General features: G+C 42.9%; 3 protein-coding genes across 3 annotated transcripts; 2 read left to right on the forward strand and 1 right to left on the reverse strand.

Moving 5' to 3' along the window:
• Positions 1 to 408: 408 nt before the first annotated feature.
• igsf9b (immunoglobulin superfamily, member 9b) lies at positions 409 to 7,792 on the forward strand. The gene is made up of 17 exons (XM_041042036.1): positions 409 to 454; positions 871 to 1,022; positions 1,211 to 1,328; positions 1,768 to 1,909; positions 2,381 to 2,526; positions 2,642 to 2,784; positions 2,876 to 3,016; positions 3,123 to 3,239; positions 3,332 to 3,482; positions 3,566 to 3,677; positions 3,787 to 3,962; positions 4,060 to 4,298; positions 4,531 to 4,615; positions 4,769 to 4,939; positions 5,090 to 5,126; positions 5,562 to 7,674; positions 7,769 to 7,792. Exons 1-17 carry the CDS (start codon positions 409 to 411, stop codon positions 7,790 to 7,792), a joined length of 4,113 nt encoding a protein of 1,370 aa, XP_040897970.1.
• On the forward strand, positions 7,673 to 11,386 carry LOC121184008 (protein turtle homolog A-like). Its single transcript, XM_041041344.1, has 4 exons — positions 7,673 to 8,981; positions 9,144 to 9,313; positions 9,478 to 9,689; positions 9,936 to 11,386. The coding sequence occupies exons 1-3, from the start codon at positions 7,957 to 7,959 to the stop codon at positions 9,675 to 9,677; spliced, it is 1,395 nt and encodes a 464-aa protein (XP_040897278.1). The 5' UTR covers positions 7,673 to 7,956; the 3' UTR covers positions 9,678 to 9,689; positions 9,936 to 11,386.
• A 3,122-nt stretch (positions 11,387 to 14,508) lies between these two features.
• Positions 14,509 to 18,755, reverse strand: es1 (ES1 protein, mitochondrial). The gene is made up of 7 exons (XM_041042690.1): positions 18,639 to 18,755; positions 18,477 to 18,529; positions 18,285 to 18,398; positions 18,055 to 18,186; positions 17,835 to 17,927; positions 14,766 to 14,931; positions 14,509 to 14,643 (listed from the first exon to the last, which is right to left on the reverse strand). Exons 1-7 carry the CDS (start codon positions 18,753 to 18,755, stop codon positions 14,509 to 14,511), a joined length of 810 nt encoding a protein of 269 aa, XP_040898624.1.
• Positions 18,756 to 19,288: the final 533 nt, after the last annotated feature.

Here is a 19,288-nt window from a genome sequence, read left to right on the forward strand (position 1 = left end):
AGGAACAAGACAATGTATGTGCTGCTTGTGTGGGCTAAAGATTAAGGTTAAAGGCTTAAATCTATGTCTTTTTAACCCACCTACTTTTCACACTGTCTCACACACACACACTGGTTATGCCACAGTAGAGTGAGAAGTTGTCTTGAGAGTGAAAAGCAGGGATTTGATATAATTGTACCGCAGCGACTGAAAGGCCTACATGTGCTGCATCAGGTTGCAGATGAGCACTGGATGCCTTTCTTGCATATAAAAAGCATTACATCAGTGCATGTATTGAATTTCATGTCAGTACACGTTACCTAAGAATATGCTCAGTAATCGCAAAACTAAACTTAACAAAGAACCTTGTACATAGACATATTTTATCCTAAAACTTTCTCCAATTCAGTGATTGCATATACTCTTATCATGGATGGTCTCACTGGAGACAACAGACCAACCTTGGCAAAGCTGGGTCTGTGTTCTGCTCTCTAATTAATTTATATTATATATATATATATAATTTCATTGGGATTTGCTGAGGTTGTAGTGGTATCTGAGGTATTGTGCTCCATTTATATTTGTGATACTCAAATCACAAAAACCACACAATGAAGAGTTATAATTCACATTGTGAACAGTTTCAGTGAGAATACTAAGTGTACCAACTGCCCATCACCACTCAAAGGATACAAAAACTGTTCACAACAACATCTGGGAATTATCTAGATAAACATTTACTGCGAAATTGTCCAGTTTGAAAATGCTACGGTTGACTGTTAAATTCTGCATTTAGAGCACAAAGTCAAATTAGTGCTCGGGCTGTCTTCTATGTCCCATGTGAATATGTAAATAAAAATAATCATTCCATCTGTGCTGTCTTTGTTCTAGCTCCACCTGTGTTTATCAAGAAACCACCAACTTTTGTGGAGGTTCTGCTGGGAGACTCACTGACTCTCAGCTGTGGAGCCCATGGCAACCCTCGACCAACTGTTGTCTGGCATAAAGATGAGAGTCCAATTGAGAAACATGAAAAAATAAAAGTGAGGAGCATTAACAGATGGCCTTTGCAGTATTTTAATGAAATACTTTATGATTAGCATTTTCTTCTTCAGTTGCCTCAGTGTTGCTTTGAAGCAGACTGCTTTGTTGTCCTCGCTGTTTCATCATCTTCCTCCAACTTTTCTCTTTTTCTTTGATCCTCTTACTCTTTACCTTCGCCCCATTTTAGGTGCTCAATGGTACCTTGTCTTTGGCCTCCGTCACAAGAAATATTTCAGGAGTGTACAAATGTCACGTGTCCAACACTGAGGGGAACCTGACCCACTCTATGCAGCTGCAGGTCAAAGGTCAGTATTGAGCTGTCAGTCATCATGGAAAGACAGAGTCTCTGCATAACTCATTTTTGAACATGTGCTGTGATGTTCAGTGAACAAGACACAGCTCCAGCTCCTTTTAAAAATAACCTCAACCACACGTTTTCACACATTTTCCAGGGACAAGTCTTTTCAGACCTATGAAATTTTCTTCTCATGCCTGTCCTGCTCCAAGGCTTTGTGATCTTGTGACGCTACTGAAAACCCAGGGAACAGTTTGAGTCATGGTTGCATAGTCTGTACTGCCACCTACAGTCTATTCCCAGCTCTTGCAGTGATTTAAAACTAAAGACTTAACACCACCCAACACTGATCTTTCTACTAATCCTAATCATGACTGACTGCATCACTATAGGACGGTATAGTATTTACATCAAAGTGTCTTATGGTTTTCTCCACTTTGCCAAAACAGGTCCTCCAATCATCATCATCTACCCAGAGGACACCACTCTCAACATGTCCCAGGATGCAGTTCTGCAGTGCCAGGCTGATGCCTACCCTTCCAATCTCACCTACGAGTGGTTGAAACAAGGACAGAATGTTTACCATATTGAGTGAGTCCAGGCCTTTAAAATATCCATGAACAGAAGATATTTCATGCATCTTGTTTTCTGTCTAATGCCAAACATAGTTACACGTATCACCAGCAATCAATTAACAAAATGCTCGTTTACCCCCAGTGGAATACCAGGAACCATTTTTACAGGAATGTCTTCTGACTTGCTCAGGTGTACTTGTGCCAAACACAATGGATCAATTAGGTGTTTTTCCAAAGCATGGTGCTAATGCAATCAATTCTAATTAGATTACTTATAAGACTATTATATCATGTGGTCATGAGCACCCTATAAACCAGAGACAAATGAGCTTGCAGCCCAGATTAAGGTGACATCTTCCAAGGTTACGCTCTGATAAATAATCTTTATAAACAAACAATCTTCTTCTCACTACAACAAAGTTTTTTTCGTCAGGGTCAATTTGCTGATTTCTTAAAATGCACCTTGTTTTGTATCGGTTGGCTTTAGGTCTCTAAAGTCCAGAGTGAAGATTTTGGTGGATGGAACGCTTCTTATCCCTAATCTCATCCCAGAAGATGCTGGCAACTACACCTGTATCCCAACTAATGGGATATTGACCCCGCCCTCTGCCTCTGCACATCTGAAAGTGAAACGTAAGGGTTTGGTTTAGTACGCATCCATTTTCAGTAACTCTGTGGGGCCCAGCATGCCCTGGGCGAGAACGTCTTAAGTTGCATCTTGTGATTAATTCCTCTTCCTTCATCTCAGACCCTGCGCGTGTAGGCCGAATGCCCCGGGAAACATACTTGCCTGCGGGCATGGAGGGGGTCATTGTCTGTCCTGTCCAGGCTGATCCACCTGTGTTGTATGTCAACTGGACCAAAGACGGGAATGATTTAAATCTTGACAATGTAAGTTATGCGCCATGGAATTAAAATGTCTCATGTAGTGGAAACCTTGGAATCACTGTGTGTGTATCTTTCCCTCCTCTTGTCTCTCCAGTTCCCAGGTTGGATGGTGAACTCAGAGGGCTCAGTTTTCATAGCAACAGCCAATGACAATGCTGTTGGCATGTACACTTGTACTGCCTATAACAGTTACGGCACCATGGGCCAGTCTGAACCGACACAAGTCATTCTGCAAGTAAGGCCGGTCTTCTTGTCTCTATCTTCGCTTCAGAGAAAACTTTTTTACTGTGAGTGCACAGATATAAATGGATAGACGTAACAAGGCTCCTTCCCTCCTTCAGGACCCGCCAACACTGCGAGTGCCTCCTCGGCCTGAGTATCTCCAGGAGGTGGGCAGAGAGTTGATCATCCCTTGTGAAGCCATTGGAGACCCCACTCCAAACATAACATGGAGCAAGGTACAGGAAATCTTGAACTCTAGATAGATGTGCTGCAGAAACACTCCATACTTATTCCCTGTTTAACTAGTTGTGCCTGTCTTGTCTCATAGATTGGCCCAACTCCTCGCTCTCCGTTCACTGTGTTGGCTAATGGCTCCCTCCTGCTGCAGCCACTCAGTAAAGATCACCATGGGGGCTGGGAGTGCCTGGCCTCTAATCATGTTGCGACTGTCAGTGTGGGCACTGTGGTCATGGTGCTGGGTGAGTGGGGACGACCTTATTCCTGCAAACTAGTATGATGATATACTACACTTTACCTGAATGTGTGTTTTTCTGTTCCTCAGGCACCAGTCCTCATGGTGCGTCCTCAGTATCTGTCACCACGGAGATGAACCAGGCAAACGTGTCCTGGGTGCCTGGCTTTGATGGTGGATACACCCAGAAGTTCACAGTGTGGTCAGTAATATATAATGCACACAATATGACGGAGTTCTCAGATGCCAACAGCAATCCCAGATTTTTTTTACTTCTGTCTTAATTTTGGCTGTTTTGAAAAATCTTCCAGGGTCAAGCAGGCGTCCAGGGGGAAACACGAATGGGCGTCCTTGCCTGTTCCCACATCCAAAAACTACCTGCTGGTGACCGGGCTTCTTGCTGGCACAGGCTATCAGTTCAGTGTCCTACCTCAGAATAAACTTGGCTCTGGACCTTTTAGTGAAATCGTTTCTGTGCGAACACAAGGTTTGTGAAAGTGAACTTGTGTTCTGTTTTCAGTTTCCTTCACTCTCTTTAATGCTGTTTTGCCTCAGTATGAGCTCATATCAGGGTTTCTTATCAGCTGTGCCAACAGAAGCACCTACAGCTGTCACCACTCTCCCAATCCTGGATCCTCCCATACTCCTGTCAGTTAACTGCACTGGACAAGGTGTCCTCCTTCAGTGGTCGCCTCCAGAGGCTCCATCCTCTCCACTGACAGGCTATGTCCTACAGGCCCGCAGAGATGAAGGCCAGTGGGTCATCCTCAGCAGCAACATCAGTGCCAACCAGAGTGAACTACTTTTACAAGGATTGCTAAGGGTAATGATCAGATTATTTATTCCTTTGCATCTGTACTTTCCAACGATCAGTCAGTGTGGCCTGTTTCTTGCTTTCACAACCTGGTTGCATGTAGATTATATAGCTATTGTGCCAAACTGCTGCTATGATTTATAATGAAATTGTTTGATAAAGTAACTTCCATCACAAGCATACTAGTTTTATATTTTCATTCTGAGGAGTTAATCAAAGCCCTGATCTTTCTTTCTCTCAGGACTCCAATTATGATTTGCGGCTGATGTCTCGCAGCAACAAATTACTCAGTGAACCCAGTGAGTCTGTCAATGTATCCACCATAGGTAAGTGGCTTTGTATAATTAACCACAAGATTTACATGGATACTGGGTCATCATGATTATCATATGTGTATTATTGGATATTTAAACAATTTGCGTTGGTTTCAGCAATTGAATTTGCGACCACCACCATCACTGACTCTGGTCTGATTACAGGGATGGATATTTACCCCCTGCGCCCGAGTTTCTTGGAGGTCATCCCTGAGCCCCTGTTGGCTGGTGTGTTAGGAGGAGTGTGCTTCCTGTTTGTGGCCATCATCCTGTCGTTGGTGACAGCATGCTATATGAGTCACAGGAGACAGCGTAGGCGCAGAAAGAGAAGACAAGGTAAAACATCAGAACAAAAAAATGTGATTGTTTAAACTGTGGTGCGCAGAAAGTGCAATTTCTGATTTCCAAGTTTATAATCAGTACACTTTGTATAATTTCATCTGTGCTGTTGTTTGAAATTTTAATCGTTTCTTCACCTGTTGTTAGATCTGCCAGCTGCCTTCCAGAAGAACTCATCTCCAGAGTAAGTGTCCTTAACAATAAGCCTGTGTATTTTCATCAGGTCATGTATAGTTTATATAAACTACTGTATTTGTGGCTGTTTAAAAAGAAAAACTTATTATTTAAGCTTGAGCTTTTTTTTAATTAATGTATAGCTATTATAGCCATTGGTAGACTGAAACACTAATATCAATATTTCTTAATACTATGCTAAGAGGTCTCTGACTCCATAATTTAAGTAGATGGTATATTTACATTATCTGATCTGTTGATGACATTTTGACTCCATATAAAGAATGAAATGAAACTTCTTTACTAACATTACCATCTCAGCAATCCTTGATGTGGTATGGATGTGCAGAAAGTTACAAGTTGTAACTGTTAATCATTTTTTATTGGAAGGCACAGCACCATGAAGTTGTTTTAAACCTTTTCTCCTTGTCCACATCTTTCTCAGAGCTCGCTCGCCTCCTCGCAGCCCAGACAGTGTCCTAAAGCTGAAGCTGTGTCCACCACTTCCCTTCTTCCCCAACTCCTCCTCCTCACAGTCTGATCGGTCCTCCTTTGATAAAGGCAGCCGTGGGGAATACCACGACCAGCGGAAACAACTTTTGTCCAACTCGTCTCCACCACCTCATTACACACTCTTTGAGAGTCACCTGGGGTCTCAGGACCCCTCTCCAACTACTCTGGAGTCTATTTCCAGAGGCCCAGATGGACGCTTCATTGTCCAACCACTGCCAGAGGGTTCCAGTCCCTCTAATAAGAAAAACTTGAAGAAGGATGTCCTGCAAGGTAATGGTGCAGCAAGTGGCTCAGGGAGCAACCGGACATCATTCAGGGACTCTCCAAAGTCAAGCATCTTAAGCTCAGAGAAGGACGAGAGGAAGGATTCTCCTCTCACTGTGGACGTCCCAGAGCTCAGCAGGCCTCCTCCCTCTCCTGGTAGAGTACGGGCCATGGCCAGAAACTTCTCCCGTCATGGCTGCTTTTACTCTGATGACGAACAAGGCTCAGAGGCCCTGCTGGAAAGAGCCAGCTTTTATTCAGACAACAGCGAGAAAAAACCTAGTGATTCTCTCCGGAGATACCGCATGGCGGGCCACAATGAAGATCTGTTCCCCAGTCTGGGCAGGAGAACAAAGCTTCTGGATAGAGACAGAGACAGGCTTCACCATTTGGGCTACAAGCCTATGGAAAGTCAGCTGACTAATAACAGCACCTTGGTCTCACAACTAGACAGTGAGCTGGAAAGGGATAGTATCAACAAGTGTGTCCAACTGGCAAAGGAAAGGGAGGAAATGGAGAGAGAGCTAGAGAGCTATACAAATGATCAGAGAAGCCGTGGTCGTGGAAGAGATGAGCGACAGTCTGTTACGACAAAGAGCCCTCAAAGGGATGTGCCCAAGTCAGAGCAAGAGCCAGTATGGAAACCACAAGATGTCACTATCAGACAGAAACACAGGCCTTCAGGCCAGACAAGCCGGGTATCTGACTATCGGAGGGCGTGCTACTTTGGGAACACCAGCAGTCCCATGGACCGGCTCCCTACGTCTCGCATACAGTGGGATATTAGCCCTGTTACCTCTGTCACCAGCCTCATTCCTGTACAGAGCCCCCGGGAGACCCTGGGATCACCCAGGTCACGGCATCCTCGCTCATTTAGGGAGACCTCGGAGGACTCTCTTGCTGTTGATTCATCACGCTCACCTGTCACCCAAAACACCTCCCTGCCCATGCTGTCCCCTGACATCACCTCAAAAAGCCCACCTGTTCTGTGTTTAGAAACCCCAGGCAGAGCCAGGTCATTGAGTCCTCTGGGTGATCCAGATATATGCAGGAAGTCCGTGACTGACCGGGACTTGCGGGAAAAGACACAGGACGGAGGTGTTGTTCCCAGGTCCAGACATTCATATGCATATGCAGGCTCTCAGCCCTGGGACTCAGCTGCCAGAAGTCCTTCAGGTGACAGTGAGCGGCCTGAAAGCTCAGCTTCTGTACCATATAATCAACCTGAGAGAACTGCAGACTATACAGCCACAAGGGATCCCAGTCCCTCTAGTTATTCTACTTTACCCTATGAACATCATGATGTAGGGGCAAAGGCCAAAGACAGAGAGACTCAGGGTCGGGATGAGCGACGGAGTTCAGGGTTTTACTCTGAGTTAGAAAGGGAGGGGGTCCGAGCACGCTCCAGAAGGAGTGACAAATGTCTTTTCTCCGACAGTCCTAGCCCTATTTCAACACTGACTCTTGTAGAAGAGGTCGAGACCGACCAGTCCCAATTTTCTGTGCCCAGAATGTCAGAGTCCTTCAAGGCCAAGCCTGTGGCCCCATCTCCCAAAATGTCCCCACTGCAGACAAGTGCAATTCTTGAGTACCTGAGCCTTCCAGGTTTCATTGAAATGAGTGTGGATGAGCCTGTGGAAGAAGCTGAAGTCACAGACACCGCTGGACAGAGTTCAGCACAAAATCCAGAACAATCTGTGGTGGCTAAGCCTGATGTCGTTCCTAAAAACTGGGAGGTTCATGTGGAAGAAAACCAGGAAACAGACTCGAACTCAAAGGAGGTTTGCTTTGAACAAACTCATTCTGAGGCTGCTGCAGAGCCCAGCTTTGACACTTGTAGAAAACAAGGTTATAAACGCTCCCCCCATGTGGAAGCTAGAGATTCTTCACTTAGAGTAAGATTCCCAGATGAGACAAGACTACCCTCACGTGGTCCAGAGAAAACTAGCAAGCAGCTCTATGACGAGAAAACACAAATTCGAGTTGGGAATAAAAGCACAGACCGGCCTGAATCCAGACTTGGATCCAGGTCAGCTCACACCTTGTTCAGTGCAGCTAAAGGCATGGCAGATATAGTGTCAAAACACTCCCAGAGTTTTGTAGACAGTAGTGAGTCTTTATCAGAGCAATCCCAAAGACAATCTTCTCAGGGCAGCAGGACTAATAACATTGCATCACGGATATGTCAAGCCCCTGTGCCATTTCTGAAGAAATCACTAAGTATAGGCCCTTGTAGGACGCTCTCGGGCATGGGACAGCCTCGTCCTTTCCTAAAGAAATCCATCAGTTTAGGCTCACAGAGGTGGGAGCACTATGAGACCCCAAGGACTTACATTTCTGAGAGGTGTTACTGGGACGAGTTTCCAAACCCAGATGTCAGGGTGAAGTCCTACAGTTTGGGCCGCACTCCACCTTCCCTTCCCAGACCAGGCCCCTCTTGGCGGGAGTATGTCCCATTCAGACGCCCCAGCATGGGGAGCCTAGAAAAGCCTCATCATGCACAAAGACCTTTAGCTAGTCCTTCCTACCTCACGCCCTCTATGTACCCACCCAGACAAGCCTCACTCTCCCCAATGCTGGAACCCTCCGATCCACGACGGCAAGCCACTGTTTTCCCAGAGTCCTCCAGGTGGTCTCCCTCTTATCAAGAAACTCTGAGGTCTGCCCAGCATAAATATGTCCCCATGCCCTCCTCCATTCCTGTGCCCCAGTACCAACACTGGCCAGGATCCAGAGGTGAAAGCATGAGACCCATGGACCCCAGGAGGGGCCCTCCGAGGTCCTACCTGCCTAGGGGCATCAGCTGGCCTTCCCCTTATTACACCCCCTTCCCACCCAGGGAGGGAGAGAGTTACAGACATCCAGACAGGATGATGGGGAGGGGAGGGGAGCCTGAGATCCGGGAGGTCAGAGAGATCAGGGACGGAGGGAGGGCCAGTTATGCCAGTCAGAGCAGTGGTAGGGGTAGCGCTGGTCTCTTCCGACACTCCCTGTCCATCACTCCCACACTGCTCAGCTCCCCCGAAACCACAGAGGAGAGCGAGCGGCACAGAGCTGAGATGGAGCTGCCTGAGAGGAGAGCGAAAAGGTGAAACGCCAGCACGCCTGGACAATAACAACTAACACACTGGAGTGTCTTCTTCCACAGAGGGATTTATTTATGCTGCCAAAAAAAAAAGACATGAATTCAGTTGTTGTTTCTTCTTTGTAATAACTGTGATCTGACCACTTGTTTTGTGTATCTCATTAGAAGGAACACATCAGTAGATGAGAGTTATGAGTGGGACTCTGCTGATGCCTGCGTGGATTCGGAGGTCCTGGAGGCCATGAGGTTTGATCAGTCACAAATGGGCTTGCGGAGAGGAAGGGGGGAGCTCAGATATGATCAAACCGGTGGCCTCCAGGACCATCAACAGACAGGTGATCATTGGCTTTTTTAAATTCTAATGTGTGAGATGTTTTTTGATGTTGCATGTGTCATTGTGAGCGTAATGCTGCATGTGTTCATCGTGTGCTGTGATTATTGTGAGCTTGTCCCATGACGTGCCCATCCATGCATTTCCTCTCCCTGATGCCCTCCCCAGGCCCATCTCCCTCAGTCAGCCCGCCAGTTTCCAACCCACCTCGCTGCCAGTTCAGCCGCTCCCTAAGTGAGGCGCGCTTCAACGCTCTCCGCCAGGAGTACCAAGAGTACAGGCGGGCTCAGGAATCCATCTGTTCCCGTGAGCCCTGTCTCACCCCTGGCCACGATTCAGACTCTGACACCAACTCCGCACTGCTCTAGCAGCTTAACCTGGTCCGTTATTCTGCCTGCCTTCTCACCTCTTTCCTTTTTTTTTCCACCTGTCACTGCTCACCTGCCTGCATCCTTTTTTGTTTTTGTTATTGTTTTTTTTTTGCCTGCTCCTGGATCATCCATGTGCAGTGAATTTTGTGCATGCCAAAATCTATACGGCTCAATTTACAGTTAACGTAGTTTAAAAATGTCCTCTTAAGGACTGTTCTCTAATGCTGCACTTCTCTCTGTCCTTGTCTTTCACAGGTATATCTAACACAGATACCAAATAGCAGTTTTAGTGAACAGACGGCAGCACTGTGGTCCTGGACACGTCACACCTCGATGGAGCTCTGTTGTGCGAAAGAACTCATTGTTTAAAGTGTTTATCCGTTGTTTCGACAGACTAAAAGAGTCAAGCAATTTTATGAGACAGATTGAAACTGTTATCAAATGACATACTCGTTCCACTGTGCATAATGAAGCTGAGAAGGGATTATTTATTTTTCTAAGAAGCTCGTGCAGCTGTATTTGGGGATTTTGTTTTTTAAACTGTGACAATCAGACACACAGGCAGCAGCGTGCTGCGCGCTACATATTGAAGGCTGTATTTCAAGTTTATGTCTATCACATCAAAGACTTCCCTTTAATAATAAAGGGATGCTGAAGAAAATTATGTAGGTCTGTGTCCAAGATAACATCTGTTTGTGGAAATGTCGCTTGTGTTCCCAGTCAAACAGTGCTCACAGCATTTTTACCACCAGCTCCCTCTGAATATGACACAAAGTACTTAAAGATCATATGATTGGGCGACACTGATAATTGTACTTCGATAGAAAAGCTCATTTCATGCTATCTAACGTTCATACCTCCAAACAATAATCTGTATTTAAAAGATGAATTTGTTTATTTTCCACTGTGATTTACCTGCTGATTTTCTGAAATAATTTCGTATTTCATACAGATTATCTGCCACAGTAACGTTCCCTTTATTAATCAAATCACTTAACATAGCCTCCCAGTATTTGTTCAGAAATGTACAAATGTTTATATGTACCTTAATGTGAATGAACCCTGCTGTTGTATTGTAAATTCCTCTTCATCATTTCATCAGATGAAAAAAATGCTACTTTACTCCACCTGAATCAGTCACACTTTTTCCTCTGTGATTAAAAAAAAAAAGAAAGAAACACTGTAAGACACAGGGGAAAGGATTTTTGCCTTATCTTTGTTAATGGAACGATGCTAGATGATTGACCCTGGAAGGGTTGAGTTGGCGAGCTAATCAGACAAAACTGACTAGAGGATTAATTTTTTTTTAATATATATAAGTTTTGCTCACATGATAAGTATTTCTGTATATTTATTGAGGTGAGTTACGATATGCAACGATGTTTACAATTCACATCACTGATGTGAGGGCAGCACTGTGAATATTTCATCCACTTCTGATTCTGTATTTGAATTACAAGTCTGTCGTTATGAATTTTGTGCCCATTAGTCTGTTTTTTTTTTTACTGAAAAATGACAAAAGCTGTTTTTTTACGTCACCTGACAGAGATTTAAAGAATATCTTTGTAGCTGTATTTGGGAAAGATTCAACATGTTTTTAGATTTAATTTGTTTTTAGACAGACAGATGACATTCTTCATATGGAGTGAGTATGCATTTCTGATGATGATTTTGGAAGTTTTGTACAAACTGGAAATTTTTATATCTTGCCACCTGCTTGTTTTTGTCATTTTTATATGTTTGTAATGAATAAATTGTTTTATTCTTAATGTAACAGAGAGAGCGTTGGGTTTTTTTTGTAGTGGTTTAAAGAAAAACGTAACAATGAACACAGTTGCTCTTTAACTTGATTATGTTAACTAGTTTCCAGAGCAGGGCCACACCTGTAACCACCTGACTTATACCTGGTAAACCTATTCTCTCCTTTTATCTCAGTCGTCTCAACCCATCTTTACCCTCCCTCTTCATTCTCTCATCCCTCTTTTCATCCTCTCCCTTACTCCAACTAAGGTTGGCTGGCACAACACCTGAGATGGGTCATCATACTTCCTTCATATCATTAAACCTTCAGTCACACACAGGCAGGGGCGGGCTGGGGTTGAAATTCAGCCCGGGAGCTTGGTTTGGAGAGGCCTTTTACTCGATCGCACAACGGTTGTAAGTGGAACTGTGATTTTAACATGAATACTTTATTTGCAATATAAAAACAATCTAATGATATACATGATATACAGTAAGTAGAGTGTACTAACGTAAGCTACATATGCTCACACATACTATGCATACTCAAACACTATGTTTATTTAAAAATTAAAGCAATTGTGTGTGTGTCTGTGGCTTCTTTCTTAATTTACCCTGCTCGTCTTTCTTTTCTTTTGACAGTTTGATGACTGACTGAGCGGCTGAGCCAATCACATTTCAGTAGAAACAGGGATCATCTCAAATTGGGAGGGGCCGTTCGTATCCCCCCTTAATATGCAAAATATTAGTTTCACCCAGTCCAACGTTAGGTTCATAGACTGTATAAAACACGGACGTAGCACCCGTGACGTCACCCATTGGTTTTTCGCTTAGCTCGGAGCAACCGAGCTAGCGTAATGCTAATCTGCTAATCAGCTAGGCTAACAAGCTAAGCGGCAGCTACACGCGTGCACGACAGTCCCTGAGTCCGACCCGACTAGCTGGACCCTGTGCGACCGCGACACACAGCGAGCACTCGTACCTGAAGGTCAGTTCCTTACAAACTATAACACCACAGCACTTGAAATAATAATTAATCTTTTATTGAGGTCATACTACGTAAGAAATAAAGCCCAAAAAATCCGCCAAAACTCATCTTAAAAGTTAACGTTAACGTTACAACTCTTTGAAATTACTATCTAAAATGATGTTAAGAATTTTTTTCAAGAACTTATTATTATTGTCATATTAACGATAACAATAAAAATAACGACAATTATAATAATAATATATTAAAATGTTTAATATTTACCGGCTTTCACCGCTGCCTCCATCCACTATCCACTTACAGTTACAGCAGCACACAAATAACAGCAGCCGCTTACTGACGGAGCTGCTCTGTCCATTCAATGTCGGACTTTTTAAACAGAAAAATGAGACAAAATAAAATTGTAGCCTAGTATTCCCGCAATAAACAGACTGAGAGCACGGAACACGCCGCAACAGCGTTCCTAACATTAGCTGCTGCGGTCCTCTATCTGTATCAGCAGCGACCATAAATCGGCAATTAAGTCATAAGCCAGCGGCAAAATATGCTAATACATGCTAGTTAGTACAGTCTACACTACAACAAGCCATACTGTCACAAAAACCTATCCGAACATTGGCAAACAAATACGTCCACTGCAGCCCCTGTCAACCGCTGGAGGTAGTCGGTGGCCTTTGGATGTAGCCGCCTAGCCCAGCCGATGCTTTAGCAAAGAGCTAACTGCCAGTGTCTATGAAGCTGTCGCTCAATGTAACCACGCCAGAATTTATGTAAGAATTTTAAGCGGGTGAATTTTTTTGTACCACAACAGTTTTAGTGTTATTTAGGCTTTGAAGTCTTACTAAAATATGACTTTTTTTGACATATTTTGACGCCTTACTATACTATGACGTTTTTTATGACATTTTGAGGTCAAAAAAATTTTTTGACTTTTTTTGACCGATTTTGACGCCTTACTATACTATGACGTGTTTTATGACATTTTGAGGTCTTACTAAAATATGACTTTTTTTGGCATATTTTGATACCTTACTACACTATGACGTGTTTTATGACATTTTGAGGTCTTACTAAAATATGACTTTTTTTGGCATATTTTGATACCTTACTATACTATGACATTTTTTATGACATTTTGAGGTCAAAAAAATTTTTGACTTTTTTTGACCGATTTTCATTTTCATTTCAGTAAAAGCCAAAAAACTCAGCCCACAGGTGGCGGTAGGGTAAAAGTAAGGGATCATCACAATCTATATAATACATCCTCTGGGGACAGTGAATATCTGCACAACGGTTCATGTTGTTATCTCAACCACAATTGGAGGAATTGCCATGAAACTTTGTGCAGATATTCACTGTCCCCAGAATCAACTGACTGACAAACCAGCAGTGCCCTCTATAGAGTCACAGAGCTATTTAATTCCATCCTTAAATATCCTCCTGTGTTTTGACGTACTGTGGATACTGAGTCATCATGACAGTTCATCCAGTAGACGCTGGAAAGAGGTGAACCATCTTACCCCAGCACTCAGCAGGTGTGACATGGAAACATTGCTCAGCATTGCCAGAAATGGTCCATAATATTTATGGTTTATTTCAAGGATTTGGATGAGGGATTTAACATCTTACAATTTTTTGTAGTTTTAGTCAGTGAGTTTTAAGAAGATAATAATAGGGTGAACAGCAGGTGTACACTACATACAAGGTGTAGGGCATCAACGGTTTAGTCTTAATGAGACCAAAGAAACATTAATTGTTTTGTACATTCATGTTTGTAGATTATGTAGTGTTATGTACTGCTGTGGTGTTTTTTTCTATGATCCCATTTCTGTAACAAAGCAATTGGTGTTAAAGTACTGACCCTATTGTTGTTGTTGTTGTGCAGGTCAGGTCTCTGTAGATGTTATCCGGCCCACCTACTGTACATGTGGCATGCTCACCCATATTAACCACTACCATCAATTACACACGACAAGCCATTTGCTCTTTAACTAAAGCATTTATATTATTTCAGGTGAGAATTCATCACAATACAGACACGTATGTTGTACATCAACACCAACTGCCTCTATTGCTTTTTTTCAGGCTCATTGTCACAGCTCACTTGGTTGACATGCGCATGACATGTTTGACCATATTTCCAATCCCATCAAATATATAGTGATAGTGGTACTCTGTCTCCCACATGAAGGTAGGGGTGGTGACCACTTTGTTCTTCTCGTCCACATAGGCTTCGTAAAAGAAAAGGTTAAGGTCAAAGCAGGAGTGATTTTCAGAACAAAAATAATGAGAAAGCATAAATCTACATAGATTTTATAACTAATGTATGTTTTAAATAGAGATTTTTGAAAGGATATATATGGCTCGCGGACATTGTGGCGTGCACCCATGCTCTTTATCGCCTGCACCATGTTCGTATGAGGCCAGTTCCCCCAGCGGGTGTTGTCATCCCGCTCGTAGCCCATGGTCACCTCGATGCTGGGCAGCACACGGCAAGCCAGCATGGGAGCCATGCTGGCCAGTCTGAAACCAGGAGCAGACAGTAAGTTGAGGTTTTCATGAGGTCAAGATTAAGAGGCAAGACTGATCAGGGTGTGAGAATAATTGCCTTACCAGTGTCAAACAGGGGAGATTCAAAGCCTGAAAAAGAAAAGCTCTCCCAGCATGAAGCACTGGGGTGGCGGTGTGAAGCTCAGTGCAGTTTTAGTGGGATTATACAGAATTAAATGCATTTTCAATGTGGTTTAAGTCAGAGGGATCCCAATAATTGCACCTGATACTTGACATAGACACCGATGCTATCAGGAATTTAATTAGCTTTTACCCCTTTTCCACTCAATCAAATAATTTGCTCAATATTAACAAGCAATCCTGGACTACATCTGATGTAACAGTGGGTTATTTAAAGCCCCTGTGCACACACTTGCAGTATGATCCACCCACACAGGTGTTTTCACTTGTGCATGACTGGACCTCTTGTCAGGACTGTGTGGGTGTGTGCTGATATCACTCTCGCTCTCCTGTTATTTTTACTAGACACTTGGCAGTAGAAACAAACCGGAAACACGAAAAGAGAGAGTGAGAGGGGAGACACGCAGGCAAAGGTCTTAAACTGAACCAGGTATGTGCGTCTTTACAAAGATAGAAAAGAATGAAATAGAATGAAAATGAAACCTGAGCAGAGACATAATCAGCCACAGTGGAAACACCTGAGTGGGTGAGTGTGTCTTTAAAGACATACAGCTGTTTTATTCTTATGGTTGGTATTTATTATTATTATTTCACACATTAACCCATTAACAGTACAGTCCAGACAACTGGTAGTCCACACAAGGGAGTGCTGTAGATTTTGAAGTTGAAATGGCTGAAAAAGACCCACTGAGCTAAATTTGTGCCTTAATCTTTTGGAGAAAAAAACAGTTAAGAGTAAAGTGAGTTTTAAAAAAATATATTGTGTATAACTGAGTAGCCAGGCTTATAAAATGCTGATAATTTGAACTACCAGTGCAGCAGTCTGAAAACCACAGCCCACTCATGGTACAGCCCTGCCTACCAGGACACAACTATTAGACACAATCTACTAGGATTGCTTCAGCGAAGCTCTGGGTGGTTGTCATGCAGTGTAGAGAGAACAACACGACCTACAGTCCACATGAAGAATGATAGAAAGAATGGAAAATGAGTGATGTTTGGCTGTTACAGTGACAGACCTGGAGATAATAGTTGTCTGTGAGTTCTGCGAACGCAGGCAGTAAAGGCTGTGTACGTTCTCTATTGCATTAACATTTCTCCCTTATATTTTACAATAAACAGGCCACTGACAGAGACACGACATACAGACACGTAGTTAATTCAGATCAACTATTGCTCATTTGAAAAAATATCTTTCTTTAAAAAAATCCTAGTGAGCCATTTCTAATCCACTGAGCATTTTCAAGACATAGAAATTTAAAAAGCAATAATGAATTATGTGTGTGCAAAGGTCTGCTGGGATTTAAAGTAAATCGACAACTCTTCACAGAGATTAATGGGAATAGGAAAGGATTACACTGGTATTTGTCCATTGGGTCAAGGTCCAGTAACCCTGTGCTGTAGTGAGGACATGCTTCACCCTCTTCTTCCTCTTCCTACAGCCTTTGACTCCTCTTTTTAATTCCTGTAATCCTGCATCTCCTGTCACATTTCAGGCCTGCCATTCTTCATCTGGCCACCAGGTGGCCTCCCACCTGACCCTGTCACCTTGTCTGCACAGCTGTTGCTCATCCCCTTCATCAGTCCCTGTATACCAATGTAGCAGCCAAAGGATCAGTCACTTTCTGCCACATCACATCCTGTCTGTTGTCTCAGTGTTGGAGCCTTCACTCTGTCCCACCTGCTTTAACCCTGTGGATTAGTCTGCCTGCTCTCACAGCCTTCATGTTGCCAACAGTAAACCGTCCTCTTTAGAGTAAACATTGATTTTACAGCACCTGCTCTTCCTGCTGTGTCTGCTCTGATCAGTGAGAGACTTTCACCAGAAAGCCTCTCATATGGTGCATCATCTTGAGAGAGAAAGTCATTTTCAAAGAGTTCATAATTTTTATTATTTTTTAAAAAAAGTTTCTGATGTAAGTAAGTAAAAGAAAAAACAAAAAGTCTTTCTTTAACTTTAATCTTATGCAGGTTTTTATAACACTTTCAGATTTGCCTCTTTTTTTTTTTTCCTATTTCTGTGACTGTTTTAACAAATGTATCCCAGCCTATTTTATATAGTTTTGTTTGTTCTGTTATAAAATACAAATGCAAATTCCCTGTGTGAGCAAAGGGGTGTTGAGACGCTTTACACCTATGGACATCATCATTTTTAATGGTAAACTTAGTTTTTAGGAAACACTGTACTTACCACCCAGACCCCCAAAAAATCAGCAGATGACTAATGCAACTGTTAATAAGAATAATCAAAAAACCTATTTTATTTCAATTTTATTTTTATTTTTATTTACATCCACAATATTTTAATGGAAAATGTGAACTGAGATGTTCTTTTTTTCCCCCCGATCCTCTATAAAAGCTCGGTCTTCACTGTCTGGCTTTTTCCTTTCTACAGCTGCTCCAACGTCCCAATTCCATTACAGGGATTGATTAAATCTCGTGTTTATCTAGTCTAATGTGATCTAATGTAATCTGATTGAAAGCCTGGTAGGAACCAATTACAGTCTACAATGTTGCCTCATGTTTGTGTTTAAAGTGTGAATTTTAAGTGATTGTGCAGCACCTTAAAAATAAACAAACAAATAAATAAATAAATAAAAAAGAATAAATTAAAAAAAGCCACAGTGACACGCTACTCCCCTGATACTTTAACCAATCGATTATACACAAGTACAGCTCTACAGTTCCTGCTCCTTCAGTACTGATAGATTTGATAGTGATCAGATGATACCTACCCAATAGGCTTGCGTGAACGGTGGAAATCTTTAAGCACCCTTTCCACGTCGTTGTGCAGCTTGCAGTCTTTGCCATCCTTCACAAAAGAGGATCTAAAGAGTTGAAAGTCATATACCACTATTAGAGCTCAGTCTGCATCGTACCAGCTTCTGTTGTGTCTCATGTTAATCTAGTTTACACAGCCTCACGGTGATTACTTCACATTTCATTATTCCTCACAGATTCTTGGTGATGCCGTGGCCTCCGGGAAAGATGACGGCATCAAAGCTGTTGACATCCAGCTTGGACAGGTCCTGCATTTGCATCATCCCCTGACCGTGACTGAAGCGAGCTGCCTCCGTCATCATGTTCCTGTCAGGTGAGTAACGTTACAAAGTTAAATGAGACACTGGACCCTTTTAGGACCCTGATCCACCTGAGAGTGCATCAGTGTTTCCTAACAAGCCTACCGGTTCTCGCCAGAGGCAGGTTGCTTTCTCATGTGGTCCATCACGTGCATCTGCTGTTGATTTGGAGCAAACATCTGGAAACGAGCACCGTTACGGCTGAGGTGGTACATGGTGCTGAGGACAAGAGTTGTGAATTACCATCTCTGCATGGAGACATGTCAAAGCAAAGTTCCTATCCTGACTCATACTCACTATACTCCCTCATGGACATCTGTCCCATCCCACCAGCCACATCCTGAGAAAACCTGGAATACATTGTGATTCACAAAATCACAATAGTGCCCACACTAACATTGTGCCCGACTGTTTTTTTTTTTTTCTTTTCCTGATGTTTTGTTGATTTCTTTGACTTACCACTGCAACATTGGTATTTCCCCAGTTGCCATAGTCACCGTGGTGAACAAAGCAGGCAGGCTGACGAGACAGAACAGCCAGCGTTTGTTTTGACAGCAGAGTCCTGGTTGCCAGCATGATTTAGCTTCAATCTCACAGTTTTAGGAGCAAAATATGACTGAACAGCTTGCCACTGAGCCTGTAAAGACTTTTGATGGTTGTAATATTGATCTTGCTGCGGCAGTCCGTATATATATCGCCAGTGTGTGGCCAAGTGACGTTACCCTGTAAGCTCTACTTTCTGGGAAGAGCCATCGCTTCTTCTCCTCGACTGACCTATTCCCCTCCTGAACACCCTTCCCTATTAATACCTTGTTTATTCATCTGATTAACCTAAGTAATTTGGCCACAGAGGGACACTTCAGCTTTGGGGGGTAAGCTAAAAGTGCTTTAACCCATGAAATATCTTGACCTATTTAGAGTTTGATTCTTGGTATTGTATCTGAGCGGAGAAAACTGCAGAAAGAGTGGAAAAAAAAGTCTTTAAAAATATAAATTTACTTGTTATGGCAGTTGAGTGATGATGATAATAATAATAATGACATTGACGCAACACTTTGCATCTGTGCGCAGTTTATGAAAATGTAATGCAATGCCTTTATACAGTATAA

Source organism: Toxotes jaculatrix, chromosome 7 (genome assembly GCF_017976425.1).
Source record: "Toxotes jaculatrix isolate fToxJac2 chromosome 7, fToxJac2.pri, whole genome shotgun sequence".
NCBI classification, from domain to species: Eukaryota; Metazoa; Chordata; class Actinopteri; family Toxotidae; genus Toxotes; species Toxotes jaculatrix.